This window comes from Seriola dumerili, unplaced genomic scaffold (assembly GCF_002260705.1).
Source record: "Seriola dumerili isolate Sdu_G_001 unplaced genomic scaffold, Sdu_1.0 BDQW01000088.1, whole genome shotgun sequence".
In the NCBI taxonomy this organism is placed as follows: Eukaryota; Metazoa; Chordata; class Actinopteri; order Carangiformes; family Carangidae; genus Seriola; species Seriola dumerili.
Genome location: NW_019174343.1, coordinates 7162029 through 7185658, shown reverse-complemented (window position 1 = coordinate 7185658; position 23630 = coordinate 7162029). Strand labels below are relative to the sequence as shown.

At 45.0% G+C, this 23630-nt stretch overlaps 1 protein-coding gene across 4 annotated transcripts in view; it reads right to left on the bottom strand.

Annotated features, from left to right (window-relative positions):
- Positions 1-22443, bottom strand: part of LOC111221565 (semaphorin-3F-like) — a 65543-nt gene extending 43100 nt beyond the window's left edge. For all 4 annotated transcript variants that reach the window (XM_022745013.1, XM_022745014.1, XM_022745015.1 and 1 more), the window contains exon 1: positions 22293-22443. In XM_022745013.1, the coding sequence (XP_022600734.1) occupies positions 22293-22410 (118 nt within the window). In that variant the 5' untranslated portion in view covers positions 22411-22443. The remainder of the gene's footprint in view (positions 1-22292) is intronic.
- Positions 22444-23630: the final 1187 nt, after the last annotated feature.

Sequence of the window (23630 nt, the reverse complement as noted above, 5' to 3'; positions counted from 1 at the left end):
CACTTCCTTTCTCTTTTCAAAGGGCGCTCATCTGAAATGAAGGCGATTAGCCTTTTATAAACAGCTTTGTGTTTTCAGCCGCCGCTGCCTCACTGGGTCCATCAGCCAGGGTAAACCCCAAATGGGCTGCACCCCTAACACGTGCTCCCATGGGAACGGAGAGTCACAGGGCTGAAGCTGCTTCTTCAGTCACACTTGTCGTATGGTTGAATTACTCCAGAATCCCCCTTCCCTCCCACACCTTTCCATTGTCGGATTAGGAGGGGTGGGGGTGGGGGGGCTGTGTTTGACCATTTTCGTAACTTTCCAAAACAAAACGACATTGATGCTCACTTCACGCCGTGATTAGCCATATGTGCTGAGGTGAGAAAAGAGCCAGGGTTTGCACTTCTCTCCCCAGCTCTCTTTTCTTAATTTCTCCCTTTTCCTGTGAACAACTGATGTTCAACACTACGAATGCCTTCCAGGAGGAAAATGTGCTGTTGTCGCAACGTTTAAATTATATTGTGCCTGTATTTGATTTCTAACACGTGATACAAACTAGTTCTGGTCTTTTCAAGCACATAACTTGACCCTAACCCCTCCTGAACCAGCATATTTATTGCAGCCACTGAAGAAGATCCAAGACAGCAAAGAGCAGGAGTCACTGATTGCCTCCTGCTCTCTGATGCTATAAGCCTGCCGTTCGTAAACCATGGTAGTTTTAAGGGGCCTTCTAAGGCTCTGCTCTCTTATCCTCTTTCTGAGTCAGAACGAAATAATAGGTTCCCTTAAGACGTGAAGAATCAATCTGGTGGGAGAGGTTGTCCCCAACTCACCACTTTATGTTTCTGTTTTTTTTTCTTTTTTTTTTTTTTTTCAGAAGTTCTGTTTCAGTAGTAAAAACATTGCTTTAAAGTAGATATTAGTACCTCCCTTATCTCTCTTGCCCTTGTTTAGCAGCTATCAACTCTATTCAACAGATGAATTTTACTGGATTAGTGCCTGTGTACCTTGGCCTGATTCTGTTTTTTCTACCTTCATCGTTTAAATTTAGTTCCTACCTCGAAAGATCCTTAGAGCCTTATCTGTGTTGAGACTGTTATTTTGGCAGACCACGCTCTATGCCCATGTAAGGTGGTGTTAAGAAGATAGTGGCTCGGGGGGTGGTGGCGGTGGTGGTTTGCAGGGTCAGCGAGTTTACCAAGCCGATTTAGCCATCCCAGTTTGTCACTGGTAATCTCCCTGCAGCTAACAGGGTGATAAAATCAGCCTGATAACCGCAGGAGATGGATAGAGAGGGAGGCGGACAGAGTGGGTGCGAGAGAGATGTGTGTGTGAGTGCATGTCCTCTCGGACCTCATCCCTCTGTCTCTCACACACATGTACAGATAATATGCATAGCGAGCGAAGCACCTCGCACACAACAAGCGTGACTCGTGATGGTTTAGACATGCGGCAGCTGGAGAAATGTAAACACAATGTAATTATGAACTGCAACAATGCTGTAATGGATACAAAATTGAAAGAGGTGCTTCACATGGATAAGCCAGCAAGCACCCTGAGTAGGAATGAGGTAACTCCAGATGGAAGGTACAGAAAGCAAGAAGTGTGTGAAAGGTTCATATTGTTTCCTATGAGGTAGAATATGGAGGTGTTTGCTTTGGCAACGCTGACCCAAACCTCAGCCCTCGGAGAGAATAAGAGAGACACGCAGCCAAAGCATCCTCGATTTCTTCCCTCTAACCCCCTCAGCGCGGCCTCTTCTTACCCGACCCATAAACACTTAATTTCTCTCCAAACTCCCGGCAATATGCTTTCTAGATCAGGAGAGACTTCTCCTTTTTTTCTCACATTCCCAGCCAAACAGAATTAATTCGAGGAGGTGGGACCTTCATGAACTGAACTGTGCCGCTCGCCTGCACCAGGAATAACACAGACCTGTAATCTTAAGCAAGGAGCTAAGTGGTGAACTTGATGGGTCTTACCTTTTGCTGACAGCCCAGCAGGACCTCATTTAGCGGCCGGCTTTTATTTAAACACGTTTGAAGGAAATGAGCTTGTCAAAATGTATTTAGTGACTTCAGGTGTAATCAGGTTAAACACCAGCATGTAGGAACTTCTGGGGCTGAAATTCAACTCTACAGGTTGTCTTGGCTTAGCTCTAACCGCAGGGGCGATACATCGTCTTTTCAACATGGCGTGTATATTACAAGAATCAAATGGCTCAGAATAACACATTTAAAAGTGTGATTTACTCATTCACAGCGCTTTGACTGTGTCCCAGGCGAACTGCGGGAGCTGTAATGGCAGACTCGAGCAGCTCGTTCCAGCAGCATTATGTCTAGCTGGGTGCAGATATGCTTGTGGCACACAGATCGATTTTCCCTGCTTCTTCTTTCAGCCCTGTTCCGTCCTGCTCTTGGAGCTGGAGCACCGCTGTGATTGAAAGTCATTCTCTCGGCTCAACCTCCCCCCCAGCGCGGCCAAATCTGAGGAGACAAAACAAACTCTCCTTCTCACTCATCACTTGATTTGCCCTGCAAGCTCTTCCACGCGCCGGAATTGGCAAAGTGACCTTGATGAGGGAAATACCAACTGTCAATCATTGATTACCGGGACTTTTTACACATTCACTTAAGGGCTCCCCTTTCAAGTTTGATCAATATCAGCCAAAATGTAGTCAGAGAGGAACACAGAGGAGTGGCTATTAAAGGGAAGCACTGAACCTCAGGGAAGATGGGGCATTTTAAATGGGGCTGTGCAGGAGAGTGCTACGAGCGAGGGGTCACGGTACGCACCACACTAAACTGCACAAACAGATTTCTAAAATAAAGACACAGATATTCCCTAAAATGTCCATCTTTGTCCTACTTTTGTTCTGTACTCGTGTAAACCCACTCTTTTCTATGCAATGAGGGATTATTACCAGTATTTTGGATGTGTTCCCCTTCAGTTTCACCTTTTCTTGCCCTGTCAGATGATGATGGAGCAAATATCATCCTTTCCCCAGATTTCTGCACTCCCTTGAGCACAATGGTATCATAACTTATAGGAATAATGGCCCAAACTATGGCAATAAGACTCAAGTTGTAACAAATCTTTTAACAGTGTTCTCAGCAGGATGAAAACACCTGTTAAGCATCTTTTAGCAGTAAGTTTTCTTTTCAGTAGAGGCTAAATCCTCCTTCCACATGACAGAACACCTGAGACCACAGGGCAAAGACGAGAGCCCATCCTTATGTGTAACCGCTGCATTCCACAGAAAAGCAGAATCCATAAATGGGATTTAAAGTAAACCACATCAAGGTGATATACCTACTGGCTGGCACTGGCTATCTGAAAAGTATCAGGTGAAAAGGTTGATGGCCTGTCTCATTATTCCTGGATAGCATATTTGACATGGAATCAACCGTTAATCCGGAGAAAATCCGGCCGGCTCTTTCTACCGGGATGGCCTCGCTGCAGGTTGGTGGGAAGCAGCTGAGGGATTGCTGGGCAGCGTTGCCGCTAAGCCACAACTGTAAGCATCCCGCTCTGGCAGCGTTTGCGTTTGCCAGAGCTCTGCACTCCCCATAATGACTCATTGATCTGAGCTTCTCAATCCCTGCCCGCCTTATCTCAGCTAATGGGGCGGCATCATGGTCTGTCACAGGCTGCAATCTCTCAGAGAGACTGAGTGCACTTAGAGGTCAGCGCTGTTGCTCTCCAGTAGTGTTACACTGCAATCAGGTAGAGAAGAAAAGAAAAAAAAAAAGCTTTATGAATCTTTCTGAATCTTTCTCTCTCGTCTTATTTGACAGGTCCACACTCCCTCTAACAACCGTTCTGTTGTTTTTTCTGGAGTGGTGTGATATACTATCCCTCCAGGACTTCCTTTTATCATTTCAATAACAAACTCGCACTTCACACATCCATAATTCTTCTGGGTGCATGATAGCCTCGCTTTGACCCCAAACATTTGAAGCTTACAAAAGGACGCCCCTACACAAACCCATGAAAGGCTCTCAAATCCACAGTCATTTATAACTTTTGGGGCTGGCATGACAGCAGGTCGCAGCAGGGAGTGAGAGCGGAGGGGAGCGGAGGGGAGCGGAGGGGAGGGGAGGGGAGGGGAGGGCTGCCAGCAGGAGAGGAGCAAATGAAAAGTCAAAATGGAGCAAACAAGTTCACTGTACTACAATACATGTCCCTCAGCAGACTCACTCAGCATGCTTTCCCCTGATGGCCAGTGCTACTGAGGTTACAGGTAGAAGGTATTTGGCCTCAGAGTGAAAGTTATGAAGATTTTTTCAACCTTTTAAATGCCAATCACTGTCCTTTTACTTCATTCTTCATTTTCCACACTATATTCTTTCAGGGTCATTGGACTGGTAGGAACGGTGGTGCAGTCCCAGCATGCATTTCCTTTATAACTAAATCCTGTGGTGCATCTACTCTGAGGGATGAGACTGTTCATTTAATCAAATTCCTCTGCACCCATGCACCGGCCACAGTATTAATCCCATATGACCCGGGGGTCAGCACTGGGACACAAGTCGAGAGTCGACTGAAAGGAAACACCTCTAGAAAAGAAGAGGTGATCACATCTCGCGCACCCCTCCTCATCTCTTCAACACCCTCCTCATCATCCCTCTTCCTCATTAACCCAGAGGAAACCTGTCTCTCTCGACTCGCTCGTGCCTGAGGAGACATCCACACATGGCAGCAGACATACAGACAGCTTGACAGCTGTGGAAATATACTGAGCTCCTGCAAAAAAAATCTAAACTCGGCCTCCCTGCGAGATTTTAATGACCAGTCAGTCTTTTCTAAATCCGCCACACCTGACAGCCTTGACGTTTGACTGACAGGCAGGATATCCTACTCTGTGACCCTGCAGCCCTCCTCTTGAGCAGCTCTGGCAGTAGGTAATGAGCTACGGGAGAGGTCAGAAGTATAGATTGCAAAGTGGCTAAAATACAGCTTTTGTTGAGAGTGAATTCCTAGATGGTAAAGACAAGAAACCAGCAGGGAGGAGGCATCCCAGGCCCAAACATCCTTTCAGTGAGAAGCCTCTCTCACTGCCTCATAGACTGGGAATTACTTTTCCACACATGACGGACAAATAAGGGCCAGAAGAGGATAATAAATAATGTACAAGAAAAGGAAAGCTTTTTTTTTGGAGGGGGGGGGGGGCTGTAACTGAGATAATTGCGGTTAGCTCAACTTCAACTCAGTTTGAAGCATGGTTCTGCTTTGATGGAGCTTGAGGGCCTTTCTTTGGAGCTAAGACCTTAGTGGGTGTTCAGACCAAAAATATCAAGATGCGCTTCTCCTGTATCATACTACTGTATCATACTTTAATTATATTCCTCACAGTAACTCTGTTCACATTCTTTCGTCAACTTTCTGGTACGAGTGACGGTGGCAGAGTCCATCTAGTTTCATTACTGAATATGAGAATATTCCATGTCGTATCCCTCTCTCTCTCTCCCTCCCTACCTTTCCAGTCTCTCTCTATACTGTCAACTGTCAAAAGCTAGAACTATCGGCTCTCAGTTTGATGCCTCCACCAACCAGTCCATTTTAAGTTAAATGTGAATTCTTGAGTTATGGCCAAAAACATATTTTGTGCAGTCACAGTGACCTTTGACCTTTGACGACCAAAATCTTTCATCGGTGCATCCAAGTCAACATTTTTACCAAATCTGAAGAAATTTGTTACTGAGGTATCGCATTCACGAGGATGGGACAGATAGAAGGACCTGACTTCTGACATTCTGACCAATGACATTCTTCGCAGTCCCCATGTGGCGTCCCGTATCCACTGTGTCTCCAGCATGTAGTCATATATTTGTCAGTCTATGGTATAGTTATGTGCGCAGGCTCTGTAGGAAACCCCTTCCAAACAAATTTAAATCTGGCGTTTGTCCGTGTTAAGAACCAGAGACTAGGCAAACTCCACAATGGAGGGAACTGCTTCGTTCTCACACTCCTTCGTGGCCCTGAAGCACCCGGCAATTAACTGTCAATTTGGTATGTCTTCCTCGTCCCAAAGGAGACCACATTCACAGATTTGTTACACTTCGCCAAACAGAACAAAACTCAGCTCCAGCGTGTCAGCAGTTGATACGGCTTGTTATCGTTGGCCCCGTTGAGGCACAGTAGATACACAGAGAGGCAACAGAGATAACATTCACATTAATCCACCTCATTTTCAATAAGTAGGCTCAGAGTTAGCCTGTAAAGGAAACTGCCACAGGATTTCCTTTCATATTTAAGTGATGTCATCCGTTAATTTTTATTGTAAATTGGTTAAAAACGGACAAAATGGACAAGTCTATGTCGTTTGACAGTGGATCCACACTCCCTAACTCAACAAGACTTCCAGAAATAAGCTTTATCTCACACTTTGCATCTACATCTTGACAACGGTGCGTCTCGGTAACTGCTCTCTCAAAGTAAAATGTTAATCTGATCTGGACAGGAACACACACCTAACGCCAGTGTTTTCCTGCTCCCCAGCCTCACTCTCCCTGCATCGACACTGCAGGGGATGCACAGCTGTGAACAAGACAGAGCCTCTCTCTCGCCATTCTCCCGGCCCCTGCCCCGCCCTGCCCGCATGATGGCTCTGAAAAACATTTTAATTGACACAGCAATTAAGCAAGACAAGTCAAAACAGAGTTCTTCTGGAGCCTCCATGCGAGGACAGAGTAATCTGCTTCCCCAGGCAAGTTTATCTGGAGAATGTGGAGCATTCATCAGAGATGTATGGCTTGTATCTGAGCCAGAGAGAGTTCAGTGCAAAGAAAATATTTGGGAACAAAGTGTGATTAACTGCAGTATATCACCACTGGGAACAGTGGGAGATTAATTGATGTGCATTACCATTAAAAGATCATGCCAGAGCTTTTGCATATTTTAGCCCATTTACTACAAATCATGCATGTGTTGAATTACTGCCAGCGTCTTTCCAAACCACACAACAGGATATTGTTTTATGCTTTTTGTCTACTTCTGAGCAGATCCATCCATTTCTGTATGAAAATTGAATTGCATATGTTTGAAACGTGTCGAGACATTTACAGCAAACATCATGCTCAGTTTATTTTCATGTATGGAAACACAGTCGCAGATGTGAATCAGGAATTAATTCATAACTCTCATCTGCATTTATATAACACAATAATAATAATGATGATCTCAAACAAAGTCTGCAAGTTAATACAAATTGGATTTCATTGGATCCAGGTGCAGCCTGACAAATACATTCAAAAATCTAAAAAAATTGCATCATGGTTTGGATAATGGTCAGAGGTAGAGTGCATGCAGTTTGTAGTTAAAGGTCCATATTTTACACTTTCTCTGTGTTTTACTTTAAGTGTTGATCCATAAGAAGATATATTTGTGGTTTTAAGACCCAAAAACAAATCGCAGTGTAGTTTTATATGTCCTCTCTCAGGCTTCTCTTTGATGCTCTGGTAACAACATGTCAGAGAGCCAATCAGAAGAGAGGAGGCTCTGAGCTTCTCTTCTGATTGGCTGAGTGTTTATTGAGAGAACGAATAAAAATAGGGCAGATTTCAGGTAAAAAATTAGAGAAACCAAATCCTGCAAGGTTGGATGGTGGGTCCAGGTGGGCGGGGCTTAGGGCACAGAGCAGTGACTGTTTTATTGTGACATCACAAAGTTACAGGAAGTCTCGACGGCTCATTTTAAGGCTCAGTGTATGAATACAGGCTGTGTGCATTTCTCTGTGGATTGAGCGCTTTGATACTTTCACAGTATTAATATAGAAGCTAGACCTGCTTTATAATCAAACAACACATGGGAATCTCTCTTTATACAATATGGGACCTTTAAGGGAGTAAGACATACAATATTGGAATGATCCTTTAAAGACATGCAGGATTTTATCCATGTCACAGTTTGCATGAACCACATTTGGTTTAGGGTTGAGCTGCTATGCACAAGATCCAGGAACACTCAGTGTCATGCTACAATGCAAACAATAAATTAAAAGACATTTCTACATGTGCTCATTCGTATACATTCACTTTACCCTATGTTCCCCTGATAGGATTTTATAGCAGCGGTTTTGCCAAGTGCTTTTCCTGACACGCAGGAGAGATAAGTCATAAATATTCCGACTCGCTGCACAGCCCGGTGAGGTTAACAATGATGTATTGCTGGCAAGGACTCTTTTTTTTCAGACCATATTTATCACAATCAACCTCAAGGCCTTTTTGTTCCTAACAAGCGTATGAGGGATGAAGTTGGAACCAAGGCTGCAGCTTCAAGTTCCACTGAAATGGAGCATGTAACAGTAGCACTCCCCTCCGTAACATTCATCTCCTTCCACTGCTAATTTCTGATAAAAATCAATTGTGTGCCACATTAAAGAGAGTGAGAACATGAAGGTTTATCTCTTGTGCAAATAACATTTAATGAAATTGGATTGCTTTGTACGAGATTATTCACAGTGGGCTTCGTGTGAGAGACACAGACCATTAAGACAAAAAGAATGATAATCACTTCAGGCATCTCAACACAGACTCAATATCACATGAAAGTATCTGTCACTGTAAACTCACAAACTATAAAAGGAGAATTAAAAAGCAGAGGAAACCGTCTGACAGGTAAAGCATCAGGTTTGTCAGTGATTGTCCGCGGTCGTGACAGCTCTTTTCAGAGAGAGCTGCTTCAGACTTCCTCTCTGATTAACACATGAAAGTGAGTTTTCTTGACATCTCAAGTGGCAACCATTGCCAAGCAGCTGAGGCATGTTGCTAAGAGAGAGAACTGGGGACGTGTTAAAGTAGGTATGGTGAAGGCAGAAGGGGACTTGTCGCTGCATCTATCAGCCGTTCTGCTTTCGCAGCCGTCTTTGTGTTAAAGCCACTATAGAGCGGTGTAGAACTTAGTAGAAATCCCTTGTTGATTTAATTTCACTGGGTTTTATTTTACTGTTGCTTCAGCTCCAACCAGAAGACACTCCTGTTTTTGCTTCAGCCATGCAAATCATTATAAATGGAGTCATCATATAATTACCTCTGAGTTTTCGATGCAGACAAAGTATTCATACCTATCATGAAACAAAACAAAACACATGTTCTTTCTGGTGAAAGTATCAAAGCGCTCAGTCCACAGAGAAATGCACACAGCCTGTATTCACAAACTGAGCCTAAAAACCAGCCGTCACGACTTCTGTAACTTTGTGATGTCACAACAAAGCAGTCACCGCTCTCAGCCATGCCCCAAGCCCTGCCCAGCCGATCACCGACCTGTTGTTACTAGATCTCCAGAGAGAAGCCTGAGCGAGGAGACGTAAAACTACATTGAGATGGTTTTTAGTTCTTAAAACTACAACAATATCTTCTTATGGATCAACACTTCGAAATAAAAACACCAGAAAAGTAAATATGGGACCTTTAAAACCAAAAGTACCTGCCGCATCCCTGCTAAATTCCAAGCAAAACAAGTGTTATTTTTCTCAATGCAAGACTTCATCTAAGTAGAACTAATTGTAGCTCAAAAACAACTTAAAAGTCATGTCGGAACATTTACTTGATTTACTAACAATTTCCACACACTCTGGCGCAGCCAGAGAGTCCTGAGGTGCCTTGGAGATTAACCCACAAACACAAACACATGACTGAGCTTTACAGTGGGCCCCGCAATGCAGCCTGAACACGGGCGCTGAAGAGTTAATTCCACAGTGCATTCCATCCCCTCAGCGTGTCATTAAAAGCACCGCATCTCACCTAACCATCGTTTATCTCTCCTTCACTAATTAGTTCCGATCAATTACCTTTACTCAATGCTCCTTCCACATTTAAGAAAACAGGAAGAGCTGCTTATTCATTACTGCTCTTTTTGCTGGTCTTTTAAATATTCCCCCGGGTTGGTTCCACAAGCTTTTTTTTTTTTGCTTTTTTCTGTTGGAAGGCCTCCATTAAAAAGCCATCGCTCACCACGGGGTTCAGCGCATGACAGAAGGGGATGCTGGGACCCCCTGGAACCCCTCTCTGGTCGCGCACTATGACGGAAAAAAGGGGAGGTTAACTGACTTAATTACAGGCTTTAAAATAGCAAACACTCGTCACAGTTGAGCTGCATTACTGAGCTACATCTGACAGAGTTATGAGGAGCAGAGGAGAAACACCAGCAAAGGTGGGTGATGATATCAGTCATTAGCCACCTGAGGAGGAGTTGGGAAGTTTGTTCTAGCAGTGAAGGCAGCAGAAACACAACCACAATGGTGACAAATGTATGGACGGCCGCCTGATTACACACCAGCGGAGCTGAACTCCAGTGAAGTGACAGAATACGGACGTGTCCAACAGTCTCCAGTTACTGACTTTCTGAATGCGCAACTTTCTGCCCTGGAAAGCTCATCCAACAAACTCCCTCCACACTTTCTGCAGCTCTATTCCTCAGTGTGCGCCCTGGCTGGCTGTCTTTTATTTCCACCCTGGAAGATAAAACATAAGCATGTCAAGACTGGGAAGGTGGGAGAAGACAAGTGGGGGTAAAACCTGATCCACACTGTAGCCCATGAGAAAGATTTTGGACTGATTCAGAGCTCGGAGGGAAAGAAGTAGGAGTGAAATCCTAGCCTGCCTCTCCGTCCTCTTTTCTCTGTCTCGCCCTCCCTCTGTCAGAACGCTTCATCTTGGACTCTAGGCCCGCTTGTCTTCTCACAGAAAGGAAATGCAAAGTAGGCTGCTCCGAAACTCTGGGAAACGCCACAGGACGTCCCTGGGGGGGAAATTAAATAAGCCCACTAAGATCCACACAGTGTAAAGTGGCAATAAAGTATTCATTAACCCTCCATTGAAGGGCTAAGCAGGAAAAAAGCAACTGAGTTAAGAAGTCAAACAGGGACTTAGCGCACACAGTAACACCACCCCCTCTCATCTGGAGATTTACAAAACAATGAGAAGACTCGCAGAGCTCAGGAGCATGTACGTCCCGCTCAGACAAGCAGGGAGATCAGAGAATCAAAGAAGGGGAGTGAGTGACTGAACAAAGGGAGCAACATTAGGGCATTACTAAATAGTTTCGCAAACATTTCCCCTGATACCCATAATCCTCCGTGCTTTCAAATTGCAACACTTCACCCACTATTGGTTTGGCAAAGTACCAGGCTGGAGATGAGGATGTAAACAATCCCCTCCGCTCCTCTTGACGTTCATTTTCCCTCCATGCGAGGACCTCATTTTTCACCTCCATTCTAAACCGCTGTCCTCCCTTCTTTGCGGCTCCACAGTGGCGCTCCTTGGACCTGGACTGAGGAATCTATAGGCAGCACAGAGAAAGGCCTGCGGGACGCTGCGCGCTGCATTCATTTACAAAAAAAAAAAAAAAAGGTTTGATGCCAGTTTGACGCCCACCCCCAGGTCTCCCAGAATGTGAATGAACTTCTGTGAATAAGAGGCAAACCTACACAAACGCCCCTGCAGCTATAGGACCTTCACAGGGGAGAAGAGTGTGTGGGCGACTCCAAACAACAACAACAACAAGGGGAGCTGCATGCCAGGGTTCCTCTTTTTACACTCCTTCACCAATCAAGAGGAGGCACCGCCGCAGCGGGAGGGGGGCCTGAAAGGATAGGTCGTTGACAAAAAACAGCCTGTCGGGGGGTCAACTCTGGCCCCAGCTCAGCCTCAATGGATGTGAACGATGAGTCCATCCCTACACATTGCAATTAACACCTACTCCACCAACAGGCAGGAGGCGGCAATAGGGAAATCTCTAAATCAGCATTTGAAAAACCACGCCACAACAAAGGCATCAAAGTGCATGCATTGTTTAATGCCTGAGTGCTCTTATGGCGTAAACTCTTCAGCGTGTCTTCCAAACAGCCTCATTTCCCCTCTTACCGAAGGGGAATAGAGGATGACCTCATCACTGACCAGATGAGGAGGAGGACGGGAGCAAACATAAGTATTGTATGGGAGGTTTGGGTGAAGTGCTGACTGCAGTTAACTTCTGAAAGAAACAATGATCAGAATCAAATCCAGGGCAAACTTCTTTCCTTCTGACTTTCTCACAAAGTCACTTGTGTATCGGTTGATACATGTTGGTTTATTGTAGCCTCTGAATTTTTTTTTGGTTTTTTTTTGTCTCACCGAACAGAAGAGGTGCTTCACTGTGTCTGTATTTTTTCATTTAGCTTCATATTTTATTTCTTTATAATATAAAGCCAAATTACACCAGATCTGATACGCGATCCATCTGAATCAATGCAGCTCTGATGCACTGATGAGCCTGTCTCATCACCTTGCAGGACAAGCTGCAGTTCGACTGTTTATTCATGCCTTCTGTTCTTGCACTCTCTACATTCATGGCTCTGGGTTCTGATCACTTAATCCACATGTCAGCAAATTACTTCACCATTGTTGGCATGACGTAATGTTTACGTAACTTTTGCAATCGCTTGTTTTGCAACTATCAACTATCAAGCTTGTCTTTAGAGACAGATTAGGTGCAAGTGAACTGCAAACTATTTATTTATAAGATCGTTTACACAACGCATTCCTTTGGTTGCCTAAAATCCTGTGCTTCTTTCATTTGTCAGCTTCTCCTGATATGATGGAAGTTACATTTTACATAGTATGATATTCACAGACCAACAAATTAGTCATGGCAACGAGTAGAAAATGCAGGGCCTCATGCACAGGCCATTTAACATGTGCAATATTTCTGCCTTGGCTACCAACACAGCTGTACTTGCAACACGCAGTGGATATCAACTGCGTGTGATCTGTGAGTGACACACAATCATTTTCTCACCCAATTCTGAGGTTACAGTTCAGTGCAGCGTCTCAGCTGTGGCATATTTACTGAGGGACTCAAGGAGAAGAGGTCGCATCACCGGTTACTAGTCTCAGCAGCGTAGGCAGCGAGACACGTCTGAAACTCAATCCCTCACTGACAGAGGGTGAGAAATTATGTTGAGGTTGTAGATCAGAGGGCGGACAGTGGCCTTGACCTCCCCAGTCAGAGTCATGCCCTCCCACTTGACCTCTCTGAGAAACTCCCATACACTTCATGTCTTCAGGGAGCTACACAAGCGTGGAGTCAGGCTTTAAGTAAACTTTCACAAGCACTCTTATTGGCTAGGATAACATCCATATGGAATATATCTCTCGTGGAAACTGATCTTTAATCTAGAGCATTAATTGTCATTCAAAAACTGTGTGAAGACTTTTAAATGATCTGCATTTACATTAAAGTCTGACATCCTTACGTAAAGGGACATTCAATATGGGCAACAGTGTGACAACTTTTATTTCAAGAGAGACAAAATTGCAGCAAACAAGTCCAAGGACACGGAACAAAGTATTTCCAGAGAATGTGGATGTGATTCAGAGATTTGAGGGTGATATGAGGTACTTCCTGAGAGGATGACTTTAAAGCCTACAAGCACAAAAAAGGGAGTGACCATTTGGGAGCCGGAAGGAAGGAAAGAACAAGAGCGAACAAGTGATGACTTGGCCTTTTGTAGCAAAGAGCGAGCCAAGCGTCCTCTTGCAGAACGTGGGGAGGGGGGGGGGGGGGGGGGGGGGGGGGGGGGGGGGCTGGAGCCACAGGCCTGTATGTACAATGATGCAGATCCCTTCAAAGGCTGGTATGCCAGCGCCGGGCTTTGAATTTGATACGAGCAGCTACAGACAGACAGAGGAGAGAGTGGAGGTGATAGAGGAGAATTTGCAGAGGTTGAAGAAAAGGTGTTCAGGATGTTCACTGGCTACAGGGGAACTGCCCAAACTTGAATATCATCCACATTTTGATGAGCTAAATATGAAAAGCTCATTGTCTTCTGATCTACGATAACACAATTTGTCTGTGAGCAGCTGACTGATGATCAGGGTCTTAACACCTTTGAGTCCTAATTCTCTCTGCTTCTTTTGAGTCACACATTTAGAAAAGGTGTCATTACATCCCATTGTAGAGCATCAACCCTTTATAAAACTTAGGCGCAGCTTTGAGCTCCATGAACGCGTCTTAATCCGTCTGGACCATTATTCTACCTGACACCTTAATCTGCCACAAGAGAAACACTAGCGCTAAGAATATACAGTGTTCAGCCCCAGCGGCGGTGCAGAGACAAAGCCAGTCTGAGTCCTCAACCTGTTTATCCAGTCTCCACTAATGCCCTGTTTTCACAGGTGAGAAAAGACACCAAATCCCACAGGAAGTCTTAATTATGCCACCTAGAAAAAGGACCAACCTTGAAGCTTGGCAGGTGTGCTAGATACCCCGTCGCAGGCTCAAGATGAATCCGCTCGCCTGCGGTGTTTCGACCACTATGCCAAAGCCTGAGAACACTGTGTCATTATCTGTTCTGAACAAACGGGAAGTGCAATAACAAAAGATAGTGACTGACAGTTTTCTCCACATCCACTGAAAAGTTTCATAAAGTTTAATCACACCTGACAGGACCCCCACGATGTGGCTGACATGGTCTCCAGCTACCAAACTGACAGAAAAACGTTACCCCGGCAGGAAATAACCAAGAGCTGTCTTATTGCTTGGTTGTAACATGTGGAACCATTTACAGCTCCAACGTGTTTGCCCATATTCTGTTTGTAATGGCCGCTCTGATTCTGTAGTTCTGGCCATTTCATGTAAAGCTGGAAAAGACGAACAATCGTATTTCCATAAATACAAACACATGGAAGGAGATGCTGCACCGGTGGGGAGAAAGTGATTCACAGTATCTGGACAATTTGGCTGGTATTTTCCAGACTGGTGAGGAGGGATTCAAGGGGGGGGGGTGTAACAGATGCATCAACATGCCCGTGAAAGACAAGACGGACAGACAACACTAGGTCCTCAGTCTTCTTGAGAGATGATCTCGGTTTCACCGAGGCGAGGCACTGACAGAGACCGTAACCCGACTCAGGAGGCTGCCCCACAGGTGAAACCCTGACCAGAGAGGGAACACCACGCTCTCAACACAACATATCCCCCTCTTTCTGCAGATGCTAAAAGAGAGTGGTGCTGCCATGCCAGGAATCCCCAACACCCCCTTAGTCCCCGTGCATTTACTGCTGTATCCTGTGCCGAGAGAAGAGAAATGAGAAGGAGAGGGGACACGGACTGAACCGCAGCAGGAGGAGCAGACCTTCAAAGATGAGTTAGACTATATTTAGACGCCACTCTGTCACCTTCAGTTTCCCCTGCTGACTATAATCCCCTGGAGATGTGTAAGAACCTTGTTACCTGCTAACACTTCTGCACCTGTGCACTCAGTTTAGTTTATCCAGCCAACCATTGGTCAGATGTTGGAGAACGAGAATCCAAGCAGTGATACTACTTCCTCCTCTATCAAACATTAGGACCACCCAGGCTGCCTGCGATACACTTTACAACCTTGCAGACATATGGCATGAGAATCAAGTCGAGCAAGGTGCCAAGCGGCTATATTCTGTAACACTCAAATACAATGACTCGATTCATGGGCCATCATAAAGAAAGGCTTGTGTGCGTTTAACAGCCATGGGAAGGAAAGGATAAAAGATATTCGAGGAGCCACATCAGCATCAGCGGCGGGTGGGAGGCAGACACTGCTAACCGTTGGCTGACACAGCGATGAGATGACACCCTGACCGCAATTTTATTTGGAGGGGGAAACTGGCACCATCAGAGACAGATCACTGCTGGATTCAGGTGCCAACATACATATCACACGTCCGTCCCACACATAACATACCTGACGAAGAGAGAGAGAGAGAGAGAGAGAGAGAGAGAGAATGGGACAGCGGTGTCTTCTGTGATACTGGCTGCACATGGATGAGATTTAACAGCTTAGGTTAACTGCTAAAAGCTTTATGGAGATGAATCTGTGCCACATTTAAACGCAAACGTGCAATTCACACGTACGTTTAATCACTGGTGTGTGTGTGTGTGTGTGTATCTGTGTGTGTAAAAGGGCTTCAGCAGTTAGCCGATTAGTTGTTTGGCAGAAAATTAGTAACTATAATAATCCTTGGATTTTTAACTGTTCTTCAGACAAAACAGGAACATCTGATGAAGGCAATTTGTGGCAATTGTTAATCAACAGTGAAAGTAGTTGTAGTGGCAGCCATGGTGTAAACGTAACGTGCTGAAATAAAACACATAACCCTCATTCTTTTATGCTGTTTAATCTTTGTACCAACCATCAGAGAGTGGAGCTGTGCCTTTAAAAGCAGTGTACACAGAATTTGTGTCAGAGCTACATGAAACACTCAAACGCCATCCACACAGATTTATTGAATTCCATCAGACCCCCCCCCCAACAGCTGTCACAATCATCTTCATTGCTTCATTGCATCAACTGGTGCGGAAATAAAATGTAATCAAGGTTCTATCAGTCATCCACCAAACAGGGGGCATGGTTAAGGTTACAGAGGCGCACACACGGCCAGCTAATCGATCCCTGATTCCCAACCTGTCAATCTGAGGCTACGTGACCGTTTAACGATTACCTCAGACCAGATAATCATCCCGTGCCTCTGGCGTGGACGAGGAAAGCGGCCGGCCACCAATCACATTTCATTTTAGCAACAATTTGCTGCGTGATTTTGATTGAACTGCAATGAGGAGTAGCGTGATAAACAGCTATGTGCTCAGAAATGCATTTCACTCTGATGTGAAATCAGCTTTTAGTCCTTTGAAAACAAATCCCCGATTACTGCTTTTCAGCAACGGGATAAAGCAACATGTTGTTTTCTGGTCAATTAAACTAATAAACAAGTGAAGGCATGCATTTTATACTGTTTCACAGTGATGTATGGATTTAAACGTGACATAAGCTCCTCTCCATGATACAAACACACACACACACCTCTACACCCGAGGTTAAAAGGCCTCTGCAGCTCTCAAGCCATGTGCGCCACAGTCAGACTAGACCACAGTCTCCTTTTGCTTCAACATGCACCGACTTCTCTGCACTGGATCAAATTTGTGTTGTGCTTTACACAGTTAAGGATGATGGCTTTTTGCCATGACAGGACCTAACAATCAAGTGACGCTCTTGACAGCTGGATCACAGCAGAGTGCAAGCTGCGCCGGACCAAGCTGCGTTTGCACTTAAACCACCATCACCACCCCGCCGACTGTGTTCAATGGTTAACCACAGTGCTGCAAATGACTGCTGTGTGCCTGCTGAGGGAGAGGAGAGTTTCTACACTAAATATAACCTGGCTTTGCTGCTGCGGAGACAAGCTGAGGTCTGGGACGTGGCCAAAGTAATAGCGGTTTTCAGTCATTACTTTGCTGCCATGGGGATATATGGACTCAGCCCCCCCTCCTCACAAACAGTAATTAGCCAAACATCAGCAGCGGTGCCTGACCACTGGGACAGTGGTTTTGTGGCTTCTGCATGTGGTTCAACAACAACGCTGTAATAATACAGTGAGGTGGAAGGTGTGCCAATGTGCTCGAGGTATCCCTGCAAATTAGATTAGCGGCAGCAAACAGCAGAGCGCCATCAGCGATGGTAACAGCACGTTGCATTGACTTCACAGTGCACCGAAAGAGCCTGGATGCAGATTTACCAAAGAAACCATATCATAGTCGCTCAATCAGAAAGTCAATAACTGGCTCCGGCCTCTACAGCGCATGCTATCGTAGCTAATCAGGTCAGCGATAAGAGCGCAAGGTAGCTCTGACTGCTAATGTACACCTCAGGAGCTCAAAGAAGAAAGTGACCACTGGAATGTATTGTGTGAGCGGCAGCAATAAGAGTTTAAACATTTACTAGTTTAAGTGACAGGGTGGCGGTGAAGGGGCAAGCACAGAGATGAACTGATAGCAAACTGTTGATTTATCAAAACAAAAACTTCACTGTATGGATCCTCTCCCGAGCTGCTTTTTACCTCACATTCAATCCTCATCTGTCGTCATTCTCGCACATTAAAAGCCAAAACACAAGCACTGCACAGCACATACCGCAATTAACCCCAAAAGGGAGTTTCTAACCGTCTGCGCTGCCACCCACCCACCCACCCACACAAACACACCCGGCCACACATATACACTCGCACCCGATATAGACTAAAGACTTTGCTGAGGAGTAAAAATAGGAGCCTGCTGTTAGCCGCTCACAGGAGGGCGTGCAGATGAGAAATATTTGGAAAAACGATGAGCCAGAGACGCGTCCTTTCACCGCCACCTGCACTGCCAGCGGTGAGAGTGCGTTCGTGTGTGTGTGTGTGTGTGTGTGTGTGTGTGTGTGTGTGTGTGTGTGTGTGTGTGTGTGTGGTGCAAAGCTGAACCCACACTTCTTGGTTGTTCGTCCCTGTGGAATCCTTGGGCCTCATGTGCTCGTGGGAGGGGGTGGGAGGGGGGGGTGGGAGGGGCATGCTGTAATCCTTATGATGTTATGGTATTTAAAAGGACTTTTCATTTGTACTCTCAGACCATAATTCCACTGCTGCAGTTGCCGGAGCAGCAGCCGTTTCAAATTTCATTAACACAGACAGAGAAAAAGGTGAGAGGTGCCCTGTGTTAATTCTCACATGCTCTTTGTGGCACAAGACACGTCTCCGCCCTCAGCTGTGGTTTACGTCTGCATGGCTTTTCAAAGTGAAAATTTACAATTGTGCAGATTCTTGACCCTGTGGCTGTGTTTACTCTGAACCAGTGTTTTCCTGTTGTCTGTTTATCTACGCAGGCTGAGAAGTGGACTTGTTTAAAGATCACTAAAGATATCACTGAAGCGGTTTAATCACCAGTCACATCTTCCGTGTAAACAAGTGCATATGAAGCATAGACAGTGACTTGCTTCGCACTGGAGCAAAGTGATGATTTGTGATTCATTTAAGTGATTGAAGTCGTGGCAGCTGAGACGAGGCTCATGTGTGGTATACGGCCTGAAACCGCGGAGCCATAAGCATGGATTTAGATTTGGATCTGCTTAATGCATGAACTCAAATATGTCATAGAGGGAATGTGGGCCAACAGCAGTAATGTTACACTCTTTGCAAAACAGGACATGGCCAAAAAACGTCCCCCCGGAGTGCTTTGTCCATTCAGAAAATGTGATGTTTTCTGTACCTTGTGATCTAAAAAAAAAACCAAAAAAAAAAACAACAAAAAAAAAAAAAACTGCACATATAAATCAGTTGACCTTTTAATGGATTTACGGTACAAAGGCACTTGCATGACTTGGGAGTCTCACGGAGAGGCGACGCTCTCACACAATCCTTTCACATGGTAATTCAGTATTTCACTTCAGAGATGGACAGCTTTACAATTTGACTGCGGAGTCTTGAATGATGGCTTCGCTGTACTACAGCTCCACCTCTATAAGTAAAGAACAATCACAGTCACTGAATGAAACACCTACAGGAGTCTGAGGAGTTACAGTGTCCATTATGACAAATAATAGGAGCTGAGCACATTCAGATAAACAGCTGGTGGTGCACATTTCAGTGTCGTTAAATCAAGATGATAATAAAAGATAAAACCTCAAACGATGGAAAACAAAGTAGAAAACGTGATGAGTAAATGGCACTTGCTTGTTTCATGTTTGTATTTGGGGAAGGTTACAGCCGACGTATTGCTCCACACAGCCGGAAGCTTCAGTGGACATTTAGGTCATGTGCTTCATCGACTTCAAAATTAGTCCCTATGCACTTTTCTATTAATCCACCAACTTCTCCAGCTCAGCTTCAATTAAATATATTGACATATTTATTTATTTATTTTTTTTTTTTTTGGAATTTTCCGTGTTTTGTTTTTCATGCTCACATCAAAAGTTGAAAAAAAAACAAAACATGTAGAAACACACCTACAGTCGGAATGAAAGGTTTCATTACAAAATGTTGTCATTTAAAAAAAAAAAAAACACTAAATGAAAAAGTTAAAGAAAAGCATAAATGATTCTGTCTGAACTGAACTACTTCATATATATGACATGTCTGTCTGAATTCCCTCTTTCCTTCACCACTAGCAGACCGTATTCCTACGTTTCATGCCAGAAGAGTGTGTGTAAACTCAACAGTTTCTCAGCAGTTGCAGGTACAGTGTTTGATATGATATGAGGGTGTGTGTGCGTGTGTGTGTGTGTGTGTGTGTGTGTGTGTGTGTGTGTGTGTGTGTGTGTGTGTGTGGGGTGGGGTGGGGTGGGGTGGGGCAGACTTGTCTCAATTGACCTTACAATATCAACTTATTATCTATGGCAGATTTGCTTCACTCCGTCTCGACATTCTACAAAACACTCCCTTTGCTCATCTGACATCGATTACACCTATTTGCTGTCTAAACCGAGTCAGACTTCTTTCTTCTGGCCAACCCCTTTCTCCTCAGCTCACTCGCACAGAGGACGTGATAAGCCCGGACAAAGTCTACGTCCAAGGTTTATCCCTCAGACTTTACAAACTCTAATCTTTCTGAAATATGTGTAAGTAGATAGAACTCTACCCTCAGAGCCTTATGAGAGTGTGTTGGCTTTTTTTTTTGTTTTGTTTTCAGTATCACAGAAGGTGTTGTCCCTGTCATAAAAGCTGTGCCAAAGCCAAAGAAAAGCAATTAGGTCCCATGATTTACTCTGCCTGCTTTAATAGGGAAGTGGAGGCCTCCCAGATGGAGGTCATGGTTCTTAACCTCGCTCCTCAGCTACCGAGTTAATCAGTTTGAAACGTGTGTTTAGTTCAGCACCGAGCAAGACTTCAGCTTTATAGCTGCAATTTGAGTTTTTCCTCACAGTGTGACGCAATGCCATAATGATCAATTATTATTAAGAGGGAACTGATAATTAACACATTCTTTCCCTCAGTCTCACATTAAAAAACCTGCAGATTGTCCACACTTGTCGTAGTGTTGTGTTCCATTAAAGTTGCTGATGAGAGGCAAACTGCCTTTCCCAGACAGCTCAAGCAAAAAACTTAACACATCACGATGCATCAGGGGAAGTGCAGCCGGCTTGCCAAGGTAAAGACTACATGGGCCTCTCAAAAAGCAATTAAGGGAGAGAGAGTCATAATATTGAATGGGGGGGGGGGGCACATTCCTCCGGGAGAGGCAGCAGCAGCAGACTGTGAAATTCATATTGACTGGAGAGGCAAACACACAGGTAAGCAGGAGAGCCGAGCTTTTTCCACCCTGCTTGTCAGCTATAGAATAGAGCCTGTAGTCGGCTGCTTTCAAACATATTTCGGGTGAGGTCAGCCATCCAAAGATGCACCAATATAAAAGCCAGTCTGCAGAAAACCTTACAGAGCACGCACACACACACACACACACACACACACACACACACAAACACATACAAAAAACATAATTTACACAGTTGTCTAAAAACAACACTGCCTTTGTGTTGAGAATGGACTAAAACGATATTTGCAGGATGAAAAAAAAAAACTGCTGCGCTCTGTATGTGCGCTCACTGATGTGTTAAATCCCACTTGATTAAAGCAGGAAAACGCCTTCAACAATGAACTGTGCCAGTCCACTTAATTAAGTCAACTTGTACGAGGGAGCGCTGGGAAATGGAAAGCAAAGCAAACAGAGGCGCTGCTGCTGCTCGCTCCCTCGGCTTTTCTCTGGATGCTAATCAAAGGCTTGATCTCCGAGCAGGACAGGCCTCGGGGACGTCGCTCTGCTTGGCTGATCCTGGCAATTTGCTCCTTGATAATACGCACCCTCTCTCCCTCTCTCTCTCTGCACCCCTCAGAACCCAGCAACCCATCTCACCTAATCCGCACGGCAGCTGAAACGCACAAACACAGCCCCCTGAAGTACACGTCTGCCTCACCAGGGAATAATCACATAATGGCCATAGAGTTATTACATGCTCCTTATTATCCCGTCTCCCTTTGTGGCTCCAATTTAGGGATTCCATAATAAAGATGATTGAAGATAAAGACGCTGCATTTGATTAACGAAAACAATAATCATGTATATTGTTTCTAAATGTGTATGAACAAGACATACATCTTCAATTTGTGCATCTGCTCTGTCATTGTTTGTGTTTTTTTAATTGTTTGCACAGTTTAAGCCAGTGGAAGCATCTGGTGATTATTACAATGCCTGGAGGTCTGGGGAGAGGGGGGGCAGCGAATGAGAAGTGCATGATTTGTTTGTGGTCTGCTCTGCGGCGTAACACAAGAGTCTGGTGATGCTCTAAGTTCTTCCTCTGCGAAAACCTTCAGCACTTATCAAAGCCACAATCGCTCCAATTACACGTCTGTCACATCATCAGTCATTCGCCGAGCAAACATGTGGCAGAGTTTCTGAAACCCGCAGAGAGTATGAGGAGTTTGAAATGTTACAACACCAGTTGCAAAGCAGGAGTCAGAGGCGGATGGGAAAAGGCTCAGGCGTCCTACCTTTGAAGGAGACGAAGACGCGAGGTGCGGCCAACGGGTCGTTGCTCACTGGGTTCCCGAGAGTGAAGCTGGACAGCGCCAGGAGGGCGTGGACCGTCCACAGACCGTCCAGCTGCATGGTCGACCAACCTCCAGGAGCGCACAAAGACTGATTTTTTTTTTTTTTTTTTTTTAAACTCTGTAGAGACAAAAAGAAACATGTGAGAAGATGCGTTTTCAACTTTACACTGAAGAAAGAAAAAAAAAATCAGCCGCAATACGTCTGTTTTTATTTATTAATTAATGTGACGTGTCAAATAAGTGGCTCCCAGGGGCCCCCGTCACCACAGGTTTTGGTGAGGCAGCACTGCGGTGTGTGGAGATTACAGCCAGACCTCTGGAAGATTCACAAAACTGATGAGTCCTGATGCAGAGCAGCCAAGCTTTGAGAGATGTGCACACACTTGCATTTGGTAAAAATTACGTTTGTTTTTGAGAGTGTGACAAACTGATGGAAACATCACGCTGCTGACTCCAGAGAGAGGAGCTTTTCTTCTGCTCCCCTCCACACACCCAAAACACATTCCTGCTCCATGACACCATACGTGTGTGTGCGCTACTCTGTAATTATAGCTTCACCTAATGCCAGGTCATACCACGTCCTCACACGCCAAGGATTGGTGTAATCCAAAATAAAATATTAACTTCTTGCTAAAGGGGTTAGAAATGATGATAAATGCTAACAGGGGCCATTCAACAAGTCCTGGTCTGAGGGTTAATGAATGATAGACACCAGGGAGCGACCACAGTGATCCACACATACATCACAGATGAGCACAGACACTCATCTAACAGGTCACCCCCCCCCCCTGGCCTAGGCTCCTTCATATCCACCCATGGTCCATCTAACCATGTCCACCATCGCTGCCACCTCCACAGTCCACTCTCCCCTCTGCATTTTCATGTCTGATCAAACTTCTTTTTTTTTTTTTTTTCACCACACTACTCTATTCCTAGACCTCAGTGACTGAACATTCACAGTAGGACCACTCTACAAAATCTCGCCTCCCCCCCCCCATTTCTACAAACTCCTCCACCTCAAACACACCTTCCGAGACGTCGGCGGAGCCAAAGAGTCCTCTGCCCGCTGGGCTGGAGTGGATTTATGGGCATAAGCAGCTGTTTAAACCTCGGCTGTTTACTGACAATTTGTTACCCATCCAGCTGTTTATTCTGAGACAGAGGCCAAGTCCTTCACACAAGCAGATGAAATCAAACAAGACAGTGGGGATTGTGGAAGACTTTAACTCACATTATACTATAGAGCTAAACAGACCTCCTCATGTCTTGTGAAATTAA